The 27,838-nt window shown below is 36.2% G+C and overlaps 1 protein-coding gene across 1 annotated transcript in view; it reads right to left on the reverse strand.

Annotated features, from left to right (window-relative positions):
* PRKX (protein kinase, X-linked) overlaps window positions 1-27,838 on the reverse strand; it is a 53,644-nt gene that overhangs the window by 6,324 nt on the left and 19,482 nt on the right. The window contains exons 3-6 of the mRNA XM_010182241.1: window positions 19,582-19,750; window positions 15,138-15,401; window positions 8,151-8,270; window positions 3,577-3,672 (exon numbers count right to left, since the gene is read on the reverse strand). Coding sequence (XP_010180543.1) covers window positions 3,577-3,672; window positions 8,151-8,270; window positions 15,138-15,401; window positions 19,582-19,750 — 649 coding nt within the window. The remainder of the gene's footprint in view (window positions 1-3,576; window positions 3,673-8,150; window positions 8,271-15,137; window positions 15,402-19,581; window positions 19,751-27,838) is intronic.

The following is a 27,838-nucleotide window of genomic DNA, read 5'->3' on the forward strand; positions in this document are numbered from 1 at the left end:
TTCAATTTCTATAAGCAAGTTAATTTTAATCTCAAAGATTATTTTGCTATTTATTTTTAGAATAGCAGCATTCTGGTTTCATAGCATAAAGTACCAGTGATAGGAAAGATAAAAAGTTTATCCATCTTTCCTCTTTCTACAGCCTCAAACAAACCTGAGAGATGCAATAATGTATGAAACGCTGGGGATCTACAGAGTATGGCCCATGCAAATCTTTAACTTTGCAGAAAGTTTAAAAAAAACACAACAGCTTTATTTACAGAAAAGAATGCAAACATTCTAATGACAAATCTGTCTCTCTTCGTCCTTAACTATTAACACGTACATTCCCAAACCAAAACCAGTATTCTGTTACCTATCCTTGGAATCACAAAAGCATATGCACAAAGAATATATGAACTGAGAATGAACATGCTAGGCTGTTCGAAAAGCTGTTGTTTGGCAGGAATATGGTTGTAAAATTCACCTGGAAAAATATTCAAATGCCAGATAAAAGGAGAATAAAAAAGTCAAGGTAGAAAGCAATTTTTTAAAACTCTCATGATCATTCCAGCCAATGTTTGGATTAGATTAAATCACATGACTGACTCCTTTTACAGTCACTTTGCAGAAATATCTCCTTCTAGTGCTTTGCAAAGAAGGCTCTTCCTTATGGAAAAGACTACAAGAACAGCTATAACCAGACTTTAAAACAGAAGCAGGACTGAAAAGAAATCCAGAAATCCAGAAACCCAGAACAAGGTTCACAGGTGACACGGACAAAGACAAATAATGGAGTTTCCTATTCATACATAACCAGAAAACATTCAATGGATCATTCTTGGCTTCCTTTAAAAAGTCATCTTAGAATAGAACAGTTAAAGGATGAGCTTGTTTAGTGATACTGCATTGTCACTAAAGATGAAGACACTTGCTGCATTCAACAGAACAAGTATCCATTACATTGAAACAAGTAACAGATAGTTTATTGCTTTTTTATAAATTATTTCTAAAGAATAATCTATAAATGATCAAGTTAAAATCTATGCAATAGATGCACTGCTGTATGAATTTGGGGAATGAAATACTACATGAAGGTCTTTCTAGACTGATAATCACTAAACTGCTGGATCACTGATGTTTCATTTGGTATTTTCCAAAATTGTCCTTGCAAACAGAAGTTTACAAAAGGAAAAGAATAAAAATACAAAGAAATAAATTATAAACCCATTAGTGACCAAAGAAATTGATGGAGCATAATTAATATTTATGTTTTATCAGAAATGAAGTAACACAAAATTCTGCTGACAGTCTTATTTTGGAATATCTAGCTGGAGTTGGTGATTTATTCCATGACAGAAGCTGCTTTGCTGAAGAGATGTGAACTAATGGTCAAATGTATCAAGGACTTCATGTATAAAGGACAAAGGACTTGGAGAAAACATCAAATCGAAAGGCAGCTAACAGAAAAGACACAGTAGAGAGTAATGTGAAAAGATGCTAGCTTAGACCAGAAGGGACAGCACTTCTAGAAGACACACAGTAGCTATAAGCACAGTAAGACAGTGAACATCATGCAGCAGAAAGGAAAGCAAAAGCACTACAAATTCAAAAGGTAACAAGTGTGGGAGAGTGATAGGGGGTCAGTGGATAGAAAAATGTCAACCAGTAAGTTTATGCAGTACACCTAGGTGGAAAAGTTTTCTCAGAGTTCAAAAAGAAAAACAGTTTAGCTGCCTAAGAGCAGGGAGTTTAAAGTTCAATTGTTCTAAACACTATATAGCACTAATGCTTCAGACATAGGCTGGATATAACAGGACCAAAGATAATCTTCATCCTTGCTGAGGTACCAACTGATAGGCAGAAGAAAGCAAGCAAACAGGATATAAGTAAGGTAAGAAACAGACTGTCTTCTTTGGACAAAATAATCTTGGCACTTGCTTTAAGCTAATGGTGCAGAGATCCCAAAGACTATCCAGTTCTGCATATTGTTGTTTAAGAGAGAAGAGGGGTTGATGGAACAAGAAAATGCATTATGCTAACAACTCACTGCAGAAAGCAGATGATGCCATGCAAATGAATGAGATCACCCAAAACCAAGGTGTGAATGGAGGAAAGCCAAGCTAAAATGCCCATGAGAAACCTTAAAGGTAGTGTAATGGGAATGAGCTGCCAAGCACACACTGAAAGAACATCTGGGTAAGAAAAGCTGGGAACGAGGTGTATCAACAACTACGTTGATTAATGTATCCTACAATTCACTGGCAGTCACGTCTAGACTGAAAAGTAAAACCTGCATATGCATGCTTACTACCATAACTAGGAAACTTCACAGCATCAGGCATCTTCTGAAAAGTAGAAACCAGTGTTGGTCTGTGAATGTGAAGCACAGACAGAAGCTAGGAGCATCTCTACTTTTAAATGTCTTCACCATGTTAGGCAGGTTGCCAGTGATAACATAATTTGAGCTATTCATCCTCTGGTCACACGCTTGTACTTTAATGCACATAATACTATGTGAGATACTCAGTTTTATTCTTAACACAGACTACATTAGGAAGATCAGGCAATGAGACTACTAAATTGGAAACAACACCAAGATAAAGGAAAACTCTGTTAAGAACAGATAGAAATACGAGACACTAATCAGACTAAGCTGATGCAGACACACTTGATCCAGTGCACCTGATGATTCAATGGAGGTTTAAAAAAAATCTTTCCCAAAAGATGATTTTTGCAAGAGAACTCATAAGAGTTCAGAGAAAGCTGGACAGACTTGCCATACAACATTTCATCTATTTATCTAGTGGTGACAGAAGGCAAGTGCCATCTTTAAGGTCACTTTTTCAAAACACCTTGAATGATTAACCTGGGAATGTAACACTAACTTCCTGTCCACATTCACTCAACCATCTCTGCTTCTAATGATAAACTTCATGTTTAAAATTGCATTTCCTCTGTTCCAATGTTTACTAACAATTACTTCAATTATGGAATTTTTATTTAGGGAAAAAAGAATTTAATCTGGAATATACCTGTAATGATTGCAAAACACTATGAATAAAACCCACGCATGCATATATATATAAGACTGCATATTGAACTGGGGCCCTGCTGTTAGAAGTGGAAGTTGATGTTACACTGGAACTTTTGAAGTATCACAGAGTTCATTCAATTAGTCACGTTGAGAGTGATTTAACTGGTACATATGCATACAAAGGCACAGTTTAGTGTTTGCTTTCTGCTCGCCTAATTTTTACTTATTTAATTATCTCCTCATATTTCTTCTCTTTTTTTCCATCAGGCACAACACTGGTCCCAGTGAGCCCAGTACAATATGGAAAAGCATTTAATATTCCAAAATACGCAGAAAAGTACATGAGGTGGATACTAGCTTCCAACCATATCTCCAGCTTGAAGTCTACAGAACACACAATTTTACTTGGACTACAAGAGTGAACAGAGTCTAAAATATTTTCCAACGTAGTGTTCTGAAAAATCAGGACCTGGTATCTCATCTTTTATGAAGATCCTTTAGAAAGAGTGCTCAGGAGGTGTTTAGAATGAAAAAGACAGTGTTGGAAGTCATGGACTTACTTTACATACAAATCCAAGTGTCTCGGGAAATCTATTTTGCCAGCAAGAATCTTCTGATAAATACCAAACGGATTGTCATCAAAAAATGGAGGAAACCTATTTTAATACAGCAGATTTTTAGAGGTTAGAAAAAAGAAGTTATAAAAAATCTTATAAACAGTATTATGTTATGATAATTCCCCTCACAAATTGTTGATTATATAGTTCTTTTTGGTAGGGCATCATCATCAAATACTAACTTGAAGAATAACTTAACTTAAAGCTGCTACTCTACTGTGAAACAAAAAACATTTTTGTACACAACACACTGAATACAGAATTAAAGTATTAAAAGATATTTTTGTTACATTAATAAAGATCTAAATTATGAAACAAATAGTCATTGTTAAAGATTTGCCTTTATCTATAAAACCCAAGGGTACACTTTCCAAAACAGCATTTCCAATTTTGATCTTGTCCTGTAACTGCAGGCATATTTCACTAGTTTCTGTCTAAAGTGTCAAAGGAGCCTCATATGAGTAGATTGTTCAGGTCAGTTATTTACTGTACTTCTTGAATTCAAGTACATGCCTTGTTAGAGAAGGTTTGAAAGAGAGAAACTTCAGAACATGAAATTTTCTCAAAGTGCAGCTGTCCTTCTGTGTTGGACAGATAAAGTACTTAGTTCATAGTTGTCCCAAGATGACCAGTAAATCAAGATGCAGTTAGAATTCCACACTTACTATTTTCTAGAAATTTCTTCATGAAGTTATGAGCTATCAGATAGACTACTTCTTGTCTTACTCTCTGCTTTTCTACTTTGAAAATGTAATAGTTCTTGAAAGAAATTTAGGTCGCACTTGGTTATATAATAATTTAATGGCAATGCTGCTTGAAGTGCATTTGATCTGTATGCAAAATGAGAACAACTTTGAAAAATTACAGTTCTCTTACGGACAAACAAAATAACTTGACTTTAATACTACCTGTAAATGTCAGTCTTCAACACAGTACAGATTTTAGACAAAACAACAAGTATTGTGCTGGAAGCTACCTAATAAATCAACAGAACTCCTCTTGAGTTTCAGACTGTCTTCACACTGTAACACAAATACAAACAGCTGTCCTTTTTTGACCAACTGAAAAGAAGCTAAAACAAATCTATATCTGTATATGAGACAACAGCTGCAAACCATTCCTTTCGCCAACTGATGCTTAACAATGGCACTGCCATTGGTCTCAAAGATAACAGACAGTTTTAGCGCTGAATGAGAAAAGCTGTAAAACCTTAAGGGAAAACACACAGGTCTGAGACTATGAAGCCATAACAGGAATCATTAGCTACCTAAAATGATAGACCAGCACATCACATATGGCCACCAAAGCTAAAACGAAAAATGCAAAGCCCTCAATAAATGAAAAATTCAGTTAGAAGCGCATATGATGACAGTACAATTATGACCTAACATAAATAACTAGTGTATATTCCTCTATGGTATATTGTAACACCATACATTTACTCAGAATAAATAGAACTTTCAAGTCTTTCTATTGACAGTTTCTTTAGCTTGTTTACATTAAGTCTATGAGCTCAGTATTACTCATCTGTTCTGTAAAGATTTCTTCTTACACCTGGTTCTCCTTGTTCTTTCCCCTTCCTGTATTTTACTATCTTAAATCTAAATGGGACCTTACCTTAAATCTAGTATGTGCAGGAGTAGAATTCCATAGGCCTCTAGAGGTTAAGTTAGAGAAATAAGACACTGCAGAACAGGAAAGTGCAGTTTTGTTTGTTTGTTTTGAGAGAGACCATTTCCTTACACACACATCTACCAATTCTTTTCAATTGCTTTTGGGGTTCAGAGAGAGTAACTTCAGGAAATAACTACCAAATGTCTTAAGTAATTTAGTTGCAGATAGTAACTTAAGTCTTGAAGTAAGCCTTTGTTCACCTTAAAATAATTTTCACCTTTCTTAAATCTTTGAATTTCAAGGGATAAAATTACTTTGGACTGTTTTTGCACGAAAAGTTGGTGAGGAAAAGTGTTTCAAAACACTACTGCCAACAACAGCGAAAACCTGACAAAATGCTAAAAGCATATGCCTCAGGTAAGAACCTGCCCTCCTAAAGAAAACACACAAGCTACAATCTCTGTCCCCCTCAACCCTCAAAACCCCACAATCTTAAAAATCCAAAGCAAGTAGTATCAATCCACACCTCTATCTCAGCTTTAGATAGGGATTCCACCTGAACACTAAAAAAATTAAAAGCAGCATCCAATCATTATGAAGAGCATATGTACACAAACATTGCATTAAAAACTTACTAAAATCACTTGAGCAGACAGCTGCTCTGTCAATCAGCCTATAAAAGATCTCAGTCGCTTTTTAGAAATGTGTAATTTCTCTATTGATTAAGTGCTTCTATAGCCTGAGTGATTATATTAAACTTAAGGGCATCCAGATTTCATCACTTGAGCCAGATAGTGTCAGGACATAGAAGATCCTACCTAGGAATGATTGCAGCTGCTCCCTTTTTATATGAAGAATATATACCAGTCCTACTTCAATGGAATATAGAGCGCCCTGCAGTCTTGAGGTCTCACCGACTCCACAGATGAGATTTTGCTTGACTATCCCCTGTAGTCAGCATGTTAACTTTGGAAACCATGTTTCTATTACTACTCTAGTAGAGAGAAACTTAACATCTCTGCAAGGTCCAGAGAGGAAAAATGCCCAATATCCACTTACACTGAGACCACACAGACCAAATAAGAGAGCGGTCTCACTGAAACCCATGGCAGGAAGGGAAATCACTCAGACTACAGCTGGGAGACTGCGGCACCTGCACTCATGTGTCAGTACCAGACACTTTTATCTACAGTCTTCATGCTGTCTAGGACTAAGATTAGTGGCAACAAGGCTGCTGGGAAACTCTTGCTCCCTTCATCCATCTGAGAAAAATTCCCTAGACCAACTTGGTCTGCTCACCCTTACAGGAATCGGTGGACGAACGGTGAAGCCTGGTCTCTGCACAGATCAGCCTACATAAATGATGACTTTTCATTAGACCTGGGTCAGTAGGGAGCTATTAGTACATTTTTATGCTTTTTCTGTCCAGAAATTGCCTTGAGATTCAAAGTAAATGCATATGCAAGCCTTCAGGACATTAAGAAAGCAATGCTGTCCTGGGATAAAGTTTTGATGCTGTCACGTGGATGACTTCACAACAAACACACACAATGGACTGGAGCTCTGAAGTGATCACCCATCAGGGGAACTGTCTGCCCAGGCAATCCAACAAGCTTGTCCAAACACCGGAAGAGTCACCAAAGCTACCCTGAACTGACAGTACTGCACAGAAAAAAGGAGGGATAAATCAATGCAACGATATTTTTACTCTTCCCACTTTATGAGGCTGCAGATCCAGAATGAAAGGCTGCAGAGGCAACGCGACACAAACTTACGAAGCAAGAAGGCACAGAGCACACTGGGCCTGGTACCTAAAAGAAGCTCTAAAGACTATGAAACCATAACAGATGAAATACCCTGTTTCTTCTGCGTTTGTTCTACTGCACCATCCATGGCAAAACAGATTTCTTTCAAAATTCCTGGGCTGGTTTTTTTTGTTGTTGTTGGTTTGGATTTTGTTTGGGTTTTTTGGGGGTTTGTTCTGTTGTTATTTTTTAGTTTTGTCTTGTTTTTCCAAGTACTTTCAAAAGATACAGTCAAGACAAAAAACAGGAAAACTATGGGGATGCCATATTTAGTACACAAGTAGAATTTCATGTTCTCTGGAAACCAGTTATTTATTTCACTGAAAATAGTATTTCTTTTTTGAAATCAGAGCGAATTAAGACAATTACTTTTATCTACCTAATACTTAAAGTCAGAAACAGTTAATTATACTAATGCCAGAAAGTCTCTCTTTAGTTTGAATTTGTACCTTTTGGAAACATTGCTTATCAAGAAAATTCCACAACATCAAAAGTAGTGTTTGAGCAAACTGATTTCCAGATACATCTTTTAAGCTTTTCCCTGGTTTTTTTTTCTGGTTTAAAGAAAACCAGTGCTCAGTAGTAATACAAGCTGTAGTAATGAAAGTATTCCTACTTGCCACTACACATTTTTACAGACTAATGCACCCACTGCAACTATGCTAGAAATTAATTACAGAAATTTCAAAGAAAACTGGTAGTCTCCTTCCTCACCCTTTAAATATAAAAGATATTATGTATTAAAATGTAAACTTCAACAATACCTGAATTTCCAAAACAGATACGGAAAAGAGCAGCTGTTAAAAAAGTCTTAGGTAAAAAAGAAAAAAAAAGAAAAAACCAAACTAAAAAAACAACCCTCCACAAACAAACAAACAAACAAAACCAGCAGACTCAAAAAATTAAAAGCTCCCCATAACAATAGTGATATATGTTCTTCTGTATAGCTTCCTAATTCCTTTTTCAGAGGCACGAATGAACTGGTATAATCAGTACCAGAGACCAAATCTACTATTCCACATACTGTAAACAGAACTAGTTAAGATTCCTTTATTACTGTATTACATAATATTGCTGTGATATACTATTATCACTTACCCTGACAGCATCTCAAATATAAGAATTCCTAGGGCCCACCAATCCACAGCTCTTCCATGGCCTTTGCTTTGTATAACTTCTGGGGCAAGGTACTCAGGAGTGCCACAGAGCGTCCATGTCCTGCGAGGAAAAGAAAAACAAACTCACAAAACAAACACCATAACCAGACTGAAATGAAACTGAAATAACAGTAATAGGAAAAAAAAAAACCAACAACAAACCCAAACACACACATAGGAAGTACCCAACATGTAATTATGTATTTACTGTATACAGTAAAAGAGAAAAAAGGAAGTCCTCTACAAGATCTAAAAAGACTGCTTTGATTATGCTCTCCAGTTCTCCTGTAACAGAGATAGAGGGAATTTAAGAAACTTCTTGGCTGCAGGAAATATCTGCACACTAAGTTTCCTGACTGCTGTTATGGTACTGTATCCATTAGGCTCTGAAATTGTTACTTTGAAATTAACAACAGTGGTTTTCACCGTGCAAGCTGCACACCTTAGGAGTTCATGGACTACTCCTACAAGCCTAGCAAAAGGTGATCTTATTGGCCTTTTCCAGCAAAAGGAAAATATTCTATTTAAGAAAAAAAAGAAGACATGATAAAAAAGTAGTAGTTTAAATCAGTAAAAAGCTGCAGACATAATGAAGATTCCCTTCACAATCTAATAGTATTGAAATGTAACATGTCATCACTTTCACAATATTCATTAAAAGGAAAATACTTAATATTTTTAATTATTTAAAATACTTACAAGGTGTAGTTAAGTGTGAGCAAGTGTGAAATATGCATGTAATATTATTTTTGTATAGTTTAATGCGATTTTTATTTATAGCTTTCTTAATATAAGCTCAGGACATGCTACCTAATCAAAATGCATATTATGAGTTCTATAAACTAATGAAATAAATTGAAGCTAAGCAGTTAATGTTTACAAAGATCAAACTACAATTTGAAACAAAGAATATTCTGAAAGCATTTCTTTCAGAAATCTCAACTCTTCTTTGTAAAAATACCCATATAGAGTTTGCTTGGCTTCACACTACCTTGACTTATGGGAAAAAGTGCTTTCACTCTGAATAAATTATACTTCCCTGACAGCAAGTCAGAAGATAAAACTTTGAAAAAGTGCTCACCAATAAAAGAGAGAATGAAATAACAGCATAGAACACGAAAGAACAAAGCACATTGCAATTTTAAAAAGTTATAGTCAGATATCACAGAGAATACAGTCACAAAATGAATCACCACTGCACACGATTTCTAACTTGCAGCAAAGGAAACTCTAATTGTTTTATTTGTGAGCACGGGAAGAATCTTCTCCACTCAAACTGCTAACATGGTCCTGAACAAAAGCATTCAGATGAACGGCAAGCACCGTTTTTTAGAAATAATACAGTCCTCTCTACTTCTAGTTTTTCCTACTACTGTTCTGCTAAATTTAACAAATCTTTTTCCTAACCGTAAATGGATGTTCAAGATGCACCTTATAAAATCTGAGAATGTCAACCCTTTTTTTTTTTTTGGCTGGTTATGTCTCGTTTTCTTTTTGTTTGGTTCTGTTTTTTTAAGCCTCAGCCTTGATTCATGAAAATATTTCAGATCAAGGAAGAAGAGCTGTATAGTCAGTCAAGACTTCAAATGAAGATTTACGATGCACAGAGCTGAATTTCTTTAAGCTTAATTTTAGAATGACAAAAATCTAAATTACTCCACCTAAACTGTCAGAATGCGTTAGACACACTCTGCACCCCCTGTGTTCCACGGCTCTTGAAACTACATTCATTAGCATAAAGAGCATCTTTAGCGTTTAACATAAAAGGGCGACATAACTTCTATTGCTAGAAAACAAACTCTCATTTTCCAGTTCAAGCACATTTGAGAAAATTCTTACATACAGCACTGCGTTACACACTACTGCCATCTAGCAGTTGACTAGATCGGGATTAGGTAATTAAGAAAAATAGCAAAGCTTTGTTGTCTTTTAAAATAAAAAATCCTCCCTCCCCCAGATTTAAAAAGCTGTATTAGAATCCATCATATGAAGTTTTATTCATATCGATTTAGCCTGCTCTGCAAATGAAGCAGCTGTCAGTTACAGTGTATTTGGGAAAAAGGACCGTATAAATAAAGCAGACAGGGCAGGCACACTTGTCGTAATGGACAAGCTAGACCATTTGCAGGACAATGCCCCACAACAGTCAACCTTTCCTCCCCAAAAACTGCCAACACTATGAATGCACAAATTCAGCAAAGACATAATCTTTGGTGCTTTTCATCCCTTATCAATTTCATTTACATTTTAAAAAAGATTTAAAAAACCCAAAACAGTCTAACTTTGACCATGACTTCTAGGACCCATATAATTTGCTGGTGGCAACGTAACTAAAATGACCCTCAATTACCATACAGGTAAATAACATGATCTTTTCGATTCAAGCAAAAGGAAAACCCCAAATTAAGAAAATGCCATAATAACCCTAGCTGCACCAGGAAATAAAATTTATTACCACCAGCAGGTCATCTACTTCTCTTACTCTGAATCAAGAAATTTATGTTTATTAAGTACAAAAAAACTTGGAAGAAGCTCAAATTCCTTGTCAAGGATTTGTATTTGTGCCCTACCATGCAGACTTCTATTTCCTCTTTTGTTGGTCATGAGACAAATTATTTGATATTTTGGAAAACATATCAAGTAAATTCTATAAAAAGATCAAATCTTCTTACTTTTTTTTTAATCATTACTAATTAATGACTGTTGCATATTCATCTGAAAATCCAGATCATACTTTTGAAGATAAATTATAAATCAGAAAAATATGAATATACTGTTTCCTTCAAACTGCTACAAAAAGTCCACTGGCCTGGTTTTTCAATACAAAAGCTGAAATACAGAATCATAGAATGTATTGGGTTGGAAGGGACATTTAAAGTTCATCTAGTCCAACCCCCCTGCAGTGAGCAGGGACAATGTTACCAGATCATGTTGCTCAGAGCCCCATCAAGCCTCACCTTGTATCTCCAGAGATGGGGCCTCCCATCACCTCTCTGGGCAACCTGTTCCAGTGATCTACCACCCATCACCCTCATATTGAAGAACTTCTTCCTAAATAGCCAACCTAAATCTACCCTTTTCTAGTTTAAAACCATTACCTCCATCCTATTGCTACATGTCTTAGTGAACAGCTCTTCCCCAGATTTCTTATAGGTATTGGAAGGTTGCTATAAGGTCCCCCCAGAGCCTTCTCTTCTCCAGGCTGAAGAACCCCAACTCTCTCAGCCTGTCTTCATAGGAGAGGTGCTCCAGGCCTTTGATTATCTTTGTGGCCCTCCTCTGGACCTGCTCCAGCAGTTCAAATAATGAACACAGAATGTGATGAGCTGGAAGGGATCTTTAGAGGTTATCCGGTCCAACACCCCTGCAATAAGCAGGGAATCTTTAACTCGATCAGGTTGCTCAGAGCCCCATCAAGCCTGGCCTTGAAGGTCAGCAACAGGTACAGCAATACTTGATAAGGTTGAACACGTAATTTTTAAACATGAAATTAAAACAAAATCTACTCTGGTCATGTCATACATACAAGCTACAAAATAATATTTGTGGGACTTGTTAACAGTATTACTTGAAGTTAAGTTTCAATGTTTAATATATTTTAGCGTTCTACATCATTCAGCATCCATCTCTGTAGTCCCTGACAAGCTTCCTGCATACGAGCCAGAGATGAACAACAATGTCCTTTTTGGTATTCTCTTCTGGAAGTTTCTTCATAATTATAGTCAATAGAGATTGCTTTGTTCCCAGCCCACAAAAGTTTGTTCTGCAAGACATTCTTGCTTTTACAGTGACAAACAATATACTTTGCAAACAAAACTTGCTGTGTCTTTTGTTTTTTTTTCTTTTCAATCCACTCTGCAGTACAGTCATGAGGCACATGCAGCTTAAGCAACAGTACAGAGGTATTCCCAATATCTCTTAAGGCTAATTCCTAGGAAGATTTTCATAGTTCAATATTATTTGTTTTAAGAATGTAAACTGAACAAACTAAAATTCACAGTTTACATTTCTCAAGAAAAAAAATAAAATAAAATATAAATATCACAGAAGTTCTAACTTCATCTAAAACTTTCCTACCACTGAAAGAAATCTGTGCATAAAAAAAATACAAAGCTCTATTAAGTTTAATTTCATGCTTCTGTGAAAGAACACAAGAATAAAGAAAAAAAAACAAACAAAAACACACCAAAAAAACAAACCTCCAAAACAACTGAGAAATATCAGGATCACATTTAATAGATACACTATACCCAAAAAGTGGTATATGCTCTCCAGAAAAAGAACGGTCTATCATTGTAATAGCTATAACATTCAAAGCAAATCCCTTCTACATCCTTCAGGTAATAATCATTTATAAACACCCCAATCCCATCTTTTTTCTTCACACTACCCTTTTTGAAGTAGTGGCACATCTATTTTATGTGAATGTACTTACAAGAAACTGAAAAGGTTATTAAGTCTTCAGTTAAGCAACACCAGGGTGGAAAAGAGAAGAAATAAACAGCAGCTGAGGCAAAGACACACTGTTTTGGAGAAAAATTTAGAATTTTTAAAAGTACACTATGACCGAAAAGGCAGGAACAAGGGTAAACAGGACATATCAAACAAGGAACAGAAGGAGACAAGAAAAACTCCTCTCTTTCCTATTTCTCTAAAGGGAAAAAAAAAATGTCAGGCCCTTCAGAAAAACGATGTACTAATAGGAAGGTAAATGTGCAGGCTGCTTTCCACAGTGGGAACATGAGCTACAAGCCAGACACTCTCTCTAAAAAGCACATTAACTGTAGATGGAGATGGTGAACACTTCTTCCTATTACTGTGTGTGAAAGGGTGAAAGAAAAATGTATACAAAAAAAATCTCAATTAATCAACCACAGAATTATTCACGGGATGTATCATGCATCAAGAATGTGTAACAGTACTGAAGATCTTCTGCAGATCATTTTATATTACATTTCAAATCTTCTCTTCTCTAGGAATACATTTGTTGGTCCTAGGCGGCAGGCTTCCTCATAGCTGTTTGAAACCGATACTATGTGTTTTTGTTAATCATATACACTATATATATACACACACACACATACACGTACTCAAATACGTACACATAAGGTTCATGTGTACTGACATTTGCCATGCATAAAAATGACAAAACATCTCCTATACTTCTGATCAAACAGTCTATGAAACAAAATAACCTACTGGAGTGCACTAGTGGATAAATTGATGACAACTGTGTATTTTTACAGTGATAAAAACAGCGTTGTGAAAATGACTACAGCTAGTGTGGAGAATACTATGTAATTAAAAACAAAATTCTGTGATTCCACACAGATTCATCAAGTTCACTGCCCCCCCTGGGAATGCGGGACACAAAAAACCCCAATGAAAACAGTACTGATAACTTGTTTTTAATGTCCAAAAATACATTTGAACAAATTTACGCTTATAGATTCATCTTCCAGATTGAAAAAATATACTCTGATGTGAACTACCACCTTGTGTAATGAAGTGTTACTTCTGTTGTGCCTTAAAACCACAGAAAGACAAATTAAGAATAACCACTAAGTGGCAGTATCTACATGTAAAAACGAAGCGTAAGAATTCGTATGAAAATGTCTTATAAAGAGATCATCCCACTTTCCTGCATGGAAGTAGCCTTGCCTCTTCCTGCAAAAAAGTTATTTTGATTTAAAAAACAAAATATTTTTTTAAAAAAGCAGCATTTGTAGACCTATCTGCTTGCCCAGTGGAAACTGAATTCAGTAAACATATTGATACTAAAACACTACGTTTGTCAAACAAACTTTTAGACTTTAAGCATGAATAGAACCAGCACATCCATTAGCTGCCTACCATTATTCTGTGCTGAGGCAACCCAGCACGTGAGCATGTAACCCATAAGGTAGCAACCACAGAGAGGCAACCTTTATGACCTCCACAACACGACTTGATTTGCCTTATCTGACTTTTACTTCCTAAGGAATCCATTAAGAGTAGCTCCCTCAGATCCACCTTCACTTCAAACTGATCTTGTACAATTCCCCACACACAATGAACTGTTGCCAAAGTGGCATCAAACTGGTAAACAGATGAGTGAAGAGGATGGGCATCTTAACTCTCTCAGTAGGCTGCCTCGACCAGAACAATCAGATCTGGTCTCCAAAAAGAGGTGGCCCAAGGGCATAATGCCAAGCCTTGTCACCACTCTTCTAATGTGACAGGCTAGTTTTTTCCTCCCTTTTTTTTTAATCCAAATGACAACTCTTGCTTCCTTTCAAGAACATGCATTATACTCTTGGCAGAGTAGTTCAAATGGAGAGAACAAAGAAATCACTGGGGAAAAAAACCAACAACTTTCTGCATTATCAAAATGTTTACATACGCTAGTAAAATAGACATAAGGCTGACAGTATTGTAGAAGTTACAGTTAAACAAAGCACTTCTGCTGAAGGTGGCCTTATTGTTTCTGTCTAGATTTTGCTTTTTCATTTTAGCAACAGGCCAGTGAAAAAACACAGTATCCAGTTGTAAAATGTTTTTCCCATATTTCAAAAATCTCTCTAAAAGGAAAGCAGAAGGAAACACGAGTTTCAAAACATTTAGCAACTCAACATGTACAAAGGGTTAACGTCCCATTTAACACGATGATGTACATATCTCAGGATTTGCTGATATTGCTTCATTGAACTCTCTTTTTACAAGATGAATGTTTAAGACTTGAAAATACAAAACTACTCATATAAAAATATTTTTTATGGCTTCCATGCAGCCATCTTAACATGATAATTTACTTCATATTAAAGAATTTAACATGTTTGACATGAACCACACACAGCATTAGGTGAAATGTTGAGCTCAGAAATCAAACTTTCTCTCTTCCAAATGTTTAATGTGCAAAATGTAATTACTATAAAAAAAACCTACTTACCTATCCACCAGTTTTTTAGCAAATCCAAAATCAGTAAGCTTGATATGTCCTTCTTTGTCTAGTAATATATTTTCAGGTTTTAAGTCTCTGTAAACTATTTCTTTGGAGTGCAGGTATTCTATTGCACAAATAATTTCTGCAGAGTAAAACAGTCCTGTGCTGTTGTTGAAACGCCCCATGTTGCGCAGGTAACTAAAAAGTTCTCCTCCTGGCACGTATTCCATTAACATATATAAAAAACGTTCATCATGGTTGGTCCAAAATCTGTAATAAAAATATAATTTCATTGAATAAATAAATTTTCTCTCCGATTTGCTTTAGAAGTAAGTTTCTGCAAAAAATTATCTCTGTAGCCCCACCTATGTACATAATTAATTTATGGTTCCTATTCCGCAAATACTAAAACCCCAAGAACCCAGCAGGATTATGTAACAGACATTCAAGTAGCTGAGTTAACCTGAACAGTAAAACAGACAGTACGGGATACACATAGAACAGGCCAAGGAAGAAAATCTAACTCGTAGACTCCATTGTACTGTACAAAGTAGGTCTCTGCTAAGCACCTAATAACTTAGTATAATGTTGGTCTGCTAAGACCAGACAATTCTTACACACCTTACATTTTATTTAATCAAATACTGCTGAAGTGATGGGGAGTGAGCAGAATCTGCTTTAGTAACGATGTTTATGAAAATATCTTCAAAAACAGCACAACAGAGTTCTCCTTCCCCTCTTCTATCCCTTCCTCCTCAGAAACATACAACTAAAGTATCAGATCACGATGCTTGCTCTTCTACTGTATCTTTAGCTAAAGCAATAGAAAAGTAAAAATGACAGCAAAACTAGATTAATTTCTCTACCTCAGAATTTACCTAATGATAAGTACCCTCCATTCCTCAGACCGTTGCCATTAAGTAGTAGTATTGTGGTACATTCATTACTAGACTGCAGTAAGGAGCAGCTAAGACAGAAAATCACTCTACGTGGCTTTCAAATGCTTCATTACAGAATACAGCAATCTTCTCTCCTACATGCCCCCAAACTAAGCTGGTTTTCGTTCTACCCACATTAAACAACTCATATACCGCACACTCAAGTGTATCTCAACAGTTAAGAAGAAAATAAGTACCTGGTAACATTTTGAAGAATGTTCTTCCTTTTTAAAACAAACAGCTCTCTCTATTAATATCATAACAGATAAATAACACTATGTCCCTACCTACTTGAACACAAGTTACTGTAGCTTCTCATTACTGCTTCTGTAGTACTACAAGAATGAAAAAACCAAATAACTTTTTCTTTATTTCGTTTTGTCTTTGTCCCCCCCCCACCATTAGCTGGTTCCTAATCAAAGCACAGAGCCTCAAGAAAGATAGGCAGAGCAAACTGAGCTCCCAAACCCATGAGTGACTTTTGGTCAGTAAGATTTTCTTTCTTGATACCAGTACTGAGGCAACCAAGAAAATGAAACAGACTATCAGACATCAGCTCCTCCATTCCTTCAAAGTGATGAAGAAAACAGAGTCCAGGTTTGCATCCTGCTTTCATGGCATTACTTTCCTATCACAAACCCATCAACATCATTAACTGGCTATTGACGATATTCACAGTATCCTTATTGAATATGCAAAACCACTCCTGAGATGTATTTTAAAGTAGTTAGGCAAAGTTGCAACTACAATAAACATAGAAAGAGGAACAGGAATGTGCAAAACAAAGTAAACCACATATTTAAAACAAACACGTACAGGAGAGAGGAAAGGCAAAATCTGGCAAAGAACACAGAGGAAAAATAGACAACGAGACCATTAAAACATAGTATTTTTACTGGAATTAATTTATTCAAGAACTGACTCTTAAAGGTTTGTCTATCCACAGAAAAACAGATGCATTATTTGGCATACATGAAAAAGCATAAAATAAAGAACTTCAATATTTGCAATACATATTGTTTTAAATTGTATTTTAATAAAAAAATGAAAGCCACAGAAGCTGTAATTAGAGTATGTATGGTGTCACATAAGTCTACAATTCAGCCTCATTACATGAGCTTTGGATGCCACTGTGAATCCTTACAGACAAATAAACTGCTTTAGCTTAAATGACTAAAACACATAGTTGATTTTTATAAATTCTTGTTTTCTTGAAAAAATAAAATCAGATACGTGTCAAAACTACAGCACAACATGAACTGCTTCACACACAGAGGTACGATGCGTCACTCAAACATGTCAGCAAAGATTGCCTAGGAGGCTCCAGTGACCAGCAGTTGCAAGAGCATCAAAGAAGTATTTCCAAAAATACAGTCTAAAATACAAGTAGAAAAATAACTTCAATATTTACCAAAAAACAGGATCTTCCTATATGCAGGAAAGGCAATTCTCAAAAGTAAAATAAAAAAAATTCTTATATAGAAAACTACATATAAGATATAGGATGAACACCAGAAATAAATTGTGTGCAGCATTACTTTAAAATTCTCCATCATAAAGTGTTAAAAAATATACAGTATTATGCTGCACTGACACCTACTCCTTGTTTTGGAACTAGAGGAACATACAGTTCATGTTTAAGATGGTGATGCCAATTGAAAATATAAAAACCAGGCTATGCAGATAGGCATTGAAGCTGAACTGCATAGAAATTTTTCCCCCTTTTTGGTGATCAATTCTAGACACGGAATTCAGGGAAAAATACATGTATTGGGCAGGGGAGGAGGCAGCTGAAAAAAAAAAAACCTGCTAGCCAGAGAAAAAGCTGCAGAAAAAGTTTTGTCATACCATCAGTAATAATCATCCATGAATGCTTGTTTAACCTAAGGCACACAAATATTAACAAGACTTAGATTTTAACTACCTCATTTCAGCTAGGTTGCTTTGAGTCTCCTTTGCAAAGGGACAAAGGCATCACATGGAGAATTGCATGAACACAGCTGATGCTGCATCTCTGAACACATCAACAGAAAAGGCAGAGGTAGAAGACATGAAGAATGTTTGCCTTTCACACAAGTGAACTTCCATTTGAATTGTGTCCTTCCTTCGGTGATTTAAAAAAATCTAACCGTTTGGAAATAAGGCATGAATGAGATCCAAGAAAACTTATCAGTTTGGATTTTTAATCACTTCTGCATGGACATGAACCTTCACATCCCCGTCTCTGACTTCTCATCCAGGTTTCTCTATTCCCACACTTGCTGCACTGTTCCAGATCCACAGACATACTGGGTTGGGTTTTTTGTTTGGTTGATACGGGGTTTTTTTAAAGTATGTACATAGACCCTGTTCCCACTGTTCCATCTATATTTTAACCAGTCTAACCAGATGTACTCAGCCTCTCCATCTTGCTTTCCTACGTGCATCTCAAACTACACATACCCTAGAACGGATCTTACCCATACTGTGCCACACACAGGGTTTCTGAACACTGGCTGGAAAGTAACAGCATCATGATGCTGGATAAAGCAACAGTACACCAGGGAAGAGCCTCCTTCTGCAGGGCTCTTTCCATCTTTCAGACCATTACCATACTTCTGCCTCTTATTTTGCCACTGATACTTTCTTAGCCCTGAGAGAATGCTGCACTCCCTGTAGCTAGAGATTAACTAAGGCTAATTTTGTTTAATTCTATGTAAAACTGATTAAGGCAGTTAAATGCAAAACAAATCTTGGTCAATGGCCATGTGTCCATGCATGAGAAAATATAAATTAAAATTAACTGTGCAATTATGCAGAGGTTTAGTTATCCCATTAATAGATATGGATTCAGATACACAAAAGGTGCTGCGGTGGAACAGGAAAGTACAATGCCTTCTCTCCTTAATAAAGAGATTACTACAATCACCACAATTCCACTAAAACAAGTGTCCTTCACATACTGTGGTTAAATCGCGTTTCTCAGTAAATTCCATCACTCAACCTCAAATATGGGAATAACTAAGCTCAAGAAGTTCAGCAGTCATTTAAACTCTTTAAAAATAAAATTTGCAAAAGTAAAGTTCACAAAAGTTAAGTATCTGGTTTTTAAAAAATCTTAAATCCACTTATATCTTTATCATCTCAATATCTACAGGACATATATATGTAGAAATATTTCTTTCCTCACTATCAAGAATCATTCTAGAAGTCATTTTGATGAGCCAATCTTAACAGTTCTTTATTAGTATTTTCCCCTCACTTAAGAAAATTCCTTCTCTGCAGTATGAAAATAAGAGACATAATTAAGGAATAATTTATTATAAACTTAAATGTTTAAATTATGTCTCTTGATTTTGAAGTCTTGATTCTTCTATAGTAAATATTTCAGTCTGAAGGCTATTTTAATCTAGATTATATAATAGAAATTAAATGCTTGGTCTTGGTTAAGTACATAAGAACTTGCAATGAGACTCTGGAACCTTTTAACTACACGTTAGATACGAGTTAATTTAAAAAATGCAACAACTTACAATCTGATCAAAAAGGGGTGATTGACTTCTTTCAAGACAGACTTTTCATTGTGTACGTGTTGCTCTTGCTTCAGTCGAATGACATCAGGAATGCTCATTACTTTCAGTGCAAAGTAACGTTTGGCCATCTTTTCCTTCACCAGATGAACACGCCCAAAGGTACCTGTGCCTGAAAAGTTGAAGAAGAGTCAACTGATTGTAAAAAAGTAGAAAAGCAAAGATAATTTACTAAATTAAAACCTATAGGAACTCAATTCCTGTTTTTTGTTTGCTTTGGTTTGGGCTTTTTTTTCCCCCTCTGCAATATATCAGCATCACATTTTTTTTACCAGTTTTCACACAATTTTTTCTTGGAATTTCTCAATTTGAAGTGATAATGATTTATTTAAAATGATGGTATTGTGATACTGCCACTCTTTGGACAGATACTGGAAGCATTTCTTGCAAAGAAGTGTTCCTGAGAAAGGGTAAGGGAGATATCCAAAAAACAGGTATGTAATACGTAAGATTCACATTAACCTATAGAAATGAAACAAGCAAAACTGTTAAAGTGCAGAGAAAAGACTGGGAAACACTCTTAAATTTCAGAGATGTTATAGGGATTGGGGGGGAACTCAAAAGAAGCATTCAGCTTATTATATCCACCATGTGTGGCATAAAACAAAAAAAAATCATCACTGACCAAAACTGTAATGTTCAATTGTAAAGTATTTAATATTTCCTCAACACAAAAGACTACTTAATTTTCTATATATTTTTATTAAAACAAAGTAGCTAAAAATCAAGTAGTGTTTAAAACAACACAGAGTACAGAATATATAAAAATGATGACAACAACAGAATTCAAAACGTTCATCTACCAAGTTTCAGTGACTGAGAACAGCTGTCTGCAATAATTCAGGTAAGGAGATTACTCCCTTGAATGTCCACAGGGAGGTGAAGTGATTCAGTAGGATAAGGGAGTGATGAGAATAAATACTTAAAAGTTGCTGACCCTTCTAAAAACAAATTACAAAAAAATCAGCTTAAAGTGCTGAATCGTTGTATCACATGGAAACAGCAGATTTCAGGCACCCTTTTTTGTTGTTAATGTATTCCTTTTTCAATCCACTCTTAAAAATGTAAAAGGAAAATAAAAACATACTATCTTTTAAATAATGTATTATGCATTTCTCTATTCAATACAGCATTGAAGTTCCTTTTAAATGCATTGCACTCAAGACAATTACACATAAGTGAACTGAGTATTTCTTTCAGTTTGAAATTAAACTAGCACATTTAGCCACTCTGCTATTTGTGCTGTAGCACGGCGTTACACATTTGAAGATGAACACGCATTTCAGCTCCTTGGGTGGTTGCTCATTGTTTTGTCGCTCATTAAACAATGCCATGGAAGTTCCATTAGAACAGTACGTCAGATTTTTTTAATCCTATTCTTCCACAGAAATATGTGCCACTATAAATGAGGCCTGGCGTTCAAACCAACTGCCTGGCTTGTAAAAGGTCACTCTCTCATTGAGAAATGCCTTCCAAAAAAAGTAGAAATCTTATCCTTCACCTCACAGTCGTCCCCATCTTCACACATACCCTAGGAAGGCAGCCCATAAACCTCTTCTAGTATTATTAACTGGTATGTCACCTGATTTCAGATTGTCCTGACTGGTTATGAACAATCTGTACTACAAGACAATTTTCTAAGACTTGTAGTGGGCGCAGGGAGATGAGTATGTATGTGAAAGAAAACAGATTTTTGAAAGAGAGGCAGAAGGAGAGACCAAAAAACTTGAACTTCCAAAACTGCATTACCTGAGGAATGGAAAAAAAAACAAGGGAGTGTTTGGCTCTAGTAGGTTCAAGGAACCTGAGAATTTATAGTAAATAAAACGTGTTCTTTGCATGTGTATTCTCACTGGAAATATTTATATTTTATTTAAGTGTTATTCTTTCCAGTCACTTGTAATAGTGTTTGCATGGCATTTACTAAAAACCAAAACAAAATACTCATGTTACAAACGAGAAACTAACAAGTTCAGCAATCCATTTTATAGAACTTGCAGCTCCATTACCAACACAGCTTTCAAAACCAGCTTTTGAGATAAAACTTCCCACTACACAAACCCACCAAGGATTACAGTTGTCCATGCACAAAAGATTCTATCGAAGCAGTTTTACATTCCCACCTGTCCTGAGTTACAGCTCTTTAACCATGAAAAGTGTAAACCGGTCTCAGATAAAGCCTGCAGTTACAGTGAAGTAAGCCATCAGGTTACCCTGGAAAATTTATCATGTAATTCAATCCTTTAACAATGCAGTCACATTACATGACTATACCTGTAAACAGTCTTACTTGCACAAGGATGGGCTTTTGCAGTAGAAAAAAAACCCACAAAAAAAAACCACACAAAAAAACCAACCCTCCCCCCACATAAAAAAGGCCCAAAAACAATCTAAGCAGAGCCATCTGTTCAAGCTACTTAAAATACTAGTAATTTACATCTACATTGAATAGACAAAGAAAAAGTTAACTTAGGTTATTTCAGAATTAGGAGCTGAAAATTAAGTTCTGAGTAAAAACACTGTCATGAATAACTGTAGTCTTTTTGCACAGACACTAAAAATCACCTTAAATTTTTAAAACTTCCGAACATGGACGCGGGGAAATTAGAGTAAATGTTAAGTTTCTATCTATTGTGACACCTGTATGAACAAAGCGCTTCCATAGATATATTCAACAGGAAAGTCAGAAGTGAATACATAACTAATTGCTCCTAGGTGTCTACTTATCTCACTTTTCATGACTTGTTCTACTTGTCCTAGAAATTTTTATTTTAGAATGTCTTACTTTTTCCTTATGCTATTGGTCTAACTTTACAAACAGGGCTGCTCAGAAACACTGACGCTAATAATAACAGCAATCAAAGAAGGACCTGTCAGGGACTTATTGAGCAATAGTTCCAACTCTGGAAACGCAGCCTCTTTAAAAAAGTGTCTCTGCCAGGAAGGGCAAAGCCTGGCCAGCTACTCGAGAGCAGTGGTGAGTACCTCATCTCAAGAGCCTCCGCGAAAACCAGAAGACCACACAGGCAGGCAAGTACATACAACCTCCCTAACTAGTTTTATTGTTGAACTGACTGCAGACAGTCTTTTTTCAAACATCTGTAGCCCAATTTCAAGCAACTATGGAAATCAAGAAGACAGTGCAGTCCAAAAATTCATCTAACATTTGTTTTCAGAAGTCTCTTCTCATAATATGAATTTTCTCCCATCCAAGTCTTCTCAGAAAATCCATTAGGCCTACATCAGTTGGTAGTGACAGTACACAGACACACACGCCGGACCCTTCCAGCACTTTTGGCAAACAATACATTCTCTTAAAGTACTAATGAAAAATAGTGATGTTCTTAAATTTACTTACACCATTTAAGTTGTTCAAAGACTGCAAAGAGAAGCAATGAGAAAGCACAGTGAGTATTACAGATTTTTTCAATCAAGAAAAAAAACCAACTTTAACCTTGTGCAGCCATTAACAAGGGGGAGTAGGGGAACTCGGGGAAACTTGAAAACAGTTGTATAAAGTATGCAAATGGAGTTTAATTTATGCCTTCGCACAGCCACATACAAAACTAATTGTTGAGCTTTTCTGCTTCAGACAACCAGATAAAGTTTGCATACAAAGAAGACTACAATTCAAATATCTCACTTCAAACATCTGGTCTGGATCTCCTGTTCATGCTTTTAGCCATTTCTGCAAAGGTTTTTAAATTTCTCTTCCTTGCAAATGAAGGGTGGAGGGGGAGGAAGCTGCAATAAGATGTTGTTATGGTTGTTTAGCACATCGAGAAAATCTAGCTACTTTATAAAAAAAGTCTTATTGTGACTAGGTGGAAATTCTGCCTCTCAAATTCACGCAAAGAAAACAAAAAAATGAAGCAGCAAAGTGGCAGTGTGCAAGACGGAGGCCCAGCTCCATAAATCAGATGGAAGGTTTTTGGAAGCAGAAAAAGGCAGGGTTACTACTCTTCTATCAAAGCACCACTGCCTTCTGCCCTCCAGGAAGGAGACATCAAGCTCATGGAACAGTTTCTCTTAATCCCCATGACAGAATTGCTCAATTTGTTTGCCCTGATCACCTCAGAGCTCAGCTGTATGAGCCAGCTAAATCTGACCTTCTATGGCAGGTAAGTAAACATTCCTTAGGGATTACCTTAAAATAGAAATATTCTGTATTTGCCTATCTTGCAGATAAGGAAAGGAAATACAGTGGTTACAGTTCTGCACAATATGCTACTGACATTTACTTAATGTTTAGTTCAAACCAATGGAACTTTAGGACCTGTGTACCATTCTGGATGAGTCCTGAGATCTACCAAGGAGTGTCCTACTGAAGGAAGAGTGCATGTGCGCACGCACATGTATACACACCCCCCCACCAAAACTGCACTTACATCAGAAAATTCTACCTCACGAAAACAGTTATTAGAAGGTCTGAAGGAGGATTTGTAGTTTATTTGCACAGTCCCCTTCTCCCTGCTAAGGTCTATAGCAAATGAAGGTTTCCAGCCTTCCACCAGCAAGAAAAGCAAGTGAATAGTGCCTGTGCTGTTTGCAACATGCAACAACACAACTCAAGATTTTCAGGACTAAACGGGCAACCAGAATAAAACACGCAAAATGCTAACCACTAATCTAGTAGAAACTGTTTACAACAGAAACAATAAACTTTTTTGATTCCTTTGCAAATTTAGTGTGATTGCAGAACTTGAAGGAACGCTAGCAATCTTCTCAATTAGGAAGTCTTCTCATGCTAAACACACACAAAGGGAGAAGGCCAAAAACTGCAGAGGACCAGCTTTGCCTAGGTATGAAACACAAGGAGGGCACTCTCAGTCTTACAAAACAAGCTGGATTCCTTAACACCATGCTAAAATACCATAAATGGCTTCCAGGATTTTACTCTCATTGAAGGGCAATAGAAAAGAATAAAAAATGTTGGGATATTTCTGATGCAATTTTAGATACTTTTGATACTAGGAAACCAATCCTGCAACTTTTCATCAGCTGAAACAACTGAGTGGCCATGTAGTGACTATTTTGCTATTGATGTAGGTGACCAATTTAATGCTCAGTTTGCCTCTTTATTTGCTCCCATTAATTAGCTCCAGTTGTTCTAGCTTCCCATTCTTTTAATACCCAGCTTTTTCTTAAAACCAAGTTTGCCTTGCTCAGAGAGATACCATCTGTTTTAACGAAGAACAAACTAGGTCATGTGAGATACACAACCCTGAGGGCTGCTTTCTGAGTCCCAAAGGGGTCTGTCCTGACTTAAACATATGCCTACAAAAAGCACCAGATGTATTTGCTTTTATATTTACAGCTAGAAGAAACATTTCCTACTGTGACACATATTAGTCTTGGTAGCCACAAGCACAAGCCACTTAATTGAATATCAGAGATAAGCTAAGTGAATTGTATCAAATTACAAACTCACTACTGTATATCAAATTTGCCATTTAATCTCTGTCTCATCTTGGAATGGAACTTAAGCAACCTAGCAATACATATCTTAAAAGGTGGAGTTGGAGTTGTGAATAATTCTTGACAAAGATGAGTAAGTGGCACAGCAAAGGAAATCAGCATGCCCAAACAGAATGGTCATCAGAAGATTAGCATTTGAAAGAAAGATACACGGAAACCACACGACACGAGCAACTGTGGGCTTCTACAACAGAAGATGTGGTTGGCACATGAACAGAGCAACACAGAATGAGGATGATTATTTTGGACATTACAGTAGCCAAATTCTTTTTTTTTTTTTTTAAATTTTCAACCCATAGACCAGTGTCAACTAAAAACACTTCAGAGACCACCAATCAAACTTCTCAAATTGTGTCTTCACACTCTTCCACGAACCAGCTATGGATCGATAACCATAACTCTTAGACAGCTGCTTCTATACAACTTTAGAGGGCTCTGACCTAAACTTGAAAAACACATCAGAGAAATAAAGAAATTTATAGGAGGTTTTATAGGCTGCCTATTGTTCTGTCTAAAAATGCGTACCTTGTACTACTAAATATAAGAAGTAAACGTCAGACAATACTTTTTGCAATTTTTTTGTATGTCCTTCAATAGAGACAGTCCAATAGAAAGAGCTCAAAAGCACAGAAAAATCAGAGATGCCTTGTGTAGTGTTCACCATGTGCAGCTCTGTCAAAGCAGCTTGTTTCTACGACTTTGTTCATCCGTCCACTGGGCTATGATTCAGTTTACGTTAGGAACACCTTGGATAGAGAAAATGTCTTTCTACTTAGCAATCCTGTGAGCTACCTCAGAGTAAGAAATATGCCCACTACATTCCAGGCAAGATCATTTTTCTACTACCTGTCCCAGAAATATTATTGCCAGTGGCAAACCAGTGGTTGTCTCTTAATTGTATTTTGGATTCTAGACTCATCAACCTGTCAACACATTTTTCAATTGAAAGCTCAGTATCAATTCTTTATCCCAGCTCAGCTGAAGTCAAAAAGAAAGTAGCAATGGATATTCAAAGTACAGCCTAGCTTTTGACTCAAAGATGCTGCCATAAAACAACTTCCACCTCTTTACTGCTTCCAAGATCCCAAAGATCTGACATATTTTCAGGTTCGTTCTAACTTGGTATACAGGGAGCCTGTAACAACACATCACGAAAACCACATTTAACCATCTGGAATTTGGTATAGTCTCCTTTCAACTTTGCACACAATTTGATACGCCAGAGAATACCAAGCAACTGTGTCAACAGCTCTTGTGGTTGACCCACCCATTTAAATCTTTCTGAATTACAATCCTCAAGAGTTAAGAACAAGGGAATCACCAGGCTAATTAATATCCATCAGCTGAGCTTCCTGTTTTTCACATAGCTCAGAAACAGGTTCCTGATTTCCAAAAGGTGCCATTCAACAGAACACCCACATGATGGGAGCTCCTTTCTAATTCCAGATTTATTTATTTTTTTTGCTTGCAACTTGTTTGGTCTTTATAAAAATACTGTAAATATCAGGGTGTCTAAACAAAATAAGCAGAATTCTTGAAAGTCTCTCCTCCCTCTCTTTACTCTTTATTTATTTTTAAATAGCAGTGACCAGTAAGACCAGAAAGTCACCAGCCTACTGGTGATGAGATAACCCTTAGTTCTTTCAATTTCTAAACAGCTCTTAGAACATTGAATTTGAATACATGTCCATGCCCCCTCACAAAACTAACAGCCACAATCTTCAGAACAATTCTCAAATACTGGTTTAATTCCCACAACCAAATCTTTACCCAAGAGCACAGTAAAGATTTCTCTCTCATTGTTCATCAGCACTTCTATCTTCACCTTCAGTTTCCCTGCTTACAGGAAGCATTTACAATGCTGTTTTGGCTAGGTGCTTTACTCAGAGTCAGTATGGAGATATTTAGTTTGTTTTTCCACACAAAAAAAAAAACCCAAACCAGTTTGCTGTGTTGCAAAGTCAAGGACATACTTAAAACCTTTCTAAGCAACTTTAACTAAAGGAAACAGTCATTAAGCTCTTAAAAGCTCAGAACAGCACCTCTGTAGAAGATTCACCATAGTTCAGATACTTTAACAGATTGTTCCCATAGCATTTACTCTGTCAATTGCTACAGTTGAACATATTAGGTCCTATAACATTGCCGCGAAACTAAGGGCAAAGCTTATGATTATACTCAAAGAAAACAGTAAATGTTAAAATAAAGCTGACTAGGCAAACAACTACAAAACATGGCTGTGCCGAAAACTCATGCTCTCATCTAAGAAAAATAAATAAAAGTTACATTTTGATGACTACAAACCAAACATGCAATAATCCATGAAGGATCTAAAGAGCCACTTGGTTCTTCTATAGCAGTTACAATTACATGGAGTCTAATAAATATCAAAGATACATGCAGCAGCATGGGTCAAAACTTTAACAGCAGCTGCCTCTGAACTTTTTGAGGCTAAATACAGGTACTTAATATTTATCTAGTGCCTGATAAGCCACTTTCCTTTTCAACCCAGAATTATGTGCCTCTACTCACTTCTAGGATTTTTACATAACCAGCGTATTTTCATCTGTCCTGAAACTCAGCATTTGCAGTTTCTTCCTTTGTTTTCTCTAAAAGAATTACTTGATGCAAGTCAGTCCCATATTAATGCAAAGAAAGTATCAGGCTTAATAACCTTAACTGTATCCTTTTAAAAAGCAAACAAAAATCCTGTTAAAGTACA

The sequence above is a fragment of the Mesitornis unicolor genome, unplaced genomic scaffold (genome assembly GCF_000695765.1).
Source record: "Mesitornis unicolor isolate BGI_N332 unplaced genomic scaffold, ASM69576v1 scaffold3834, whole genome shotgun sequence".
Classification (NCBI taxonomy): domain Eukaryota; kingdom Metazoa; phylum Chordata; class Aves; order Mesitornithiformes; family Mesitornithidae; genus Mesitornis; species Mesitornis unicolor.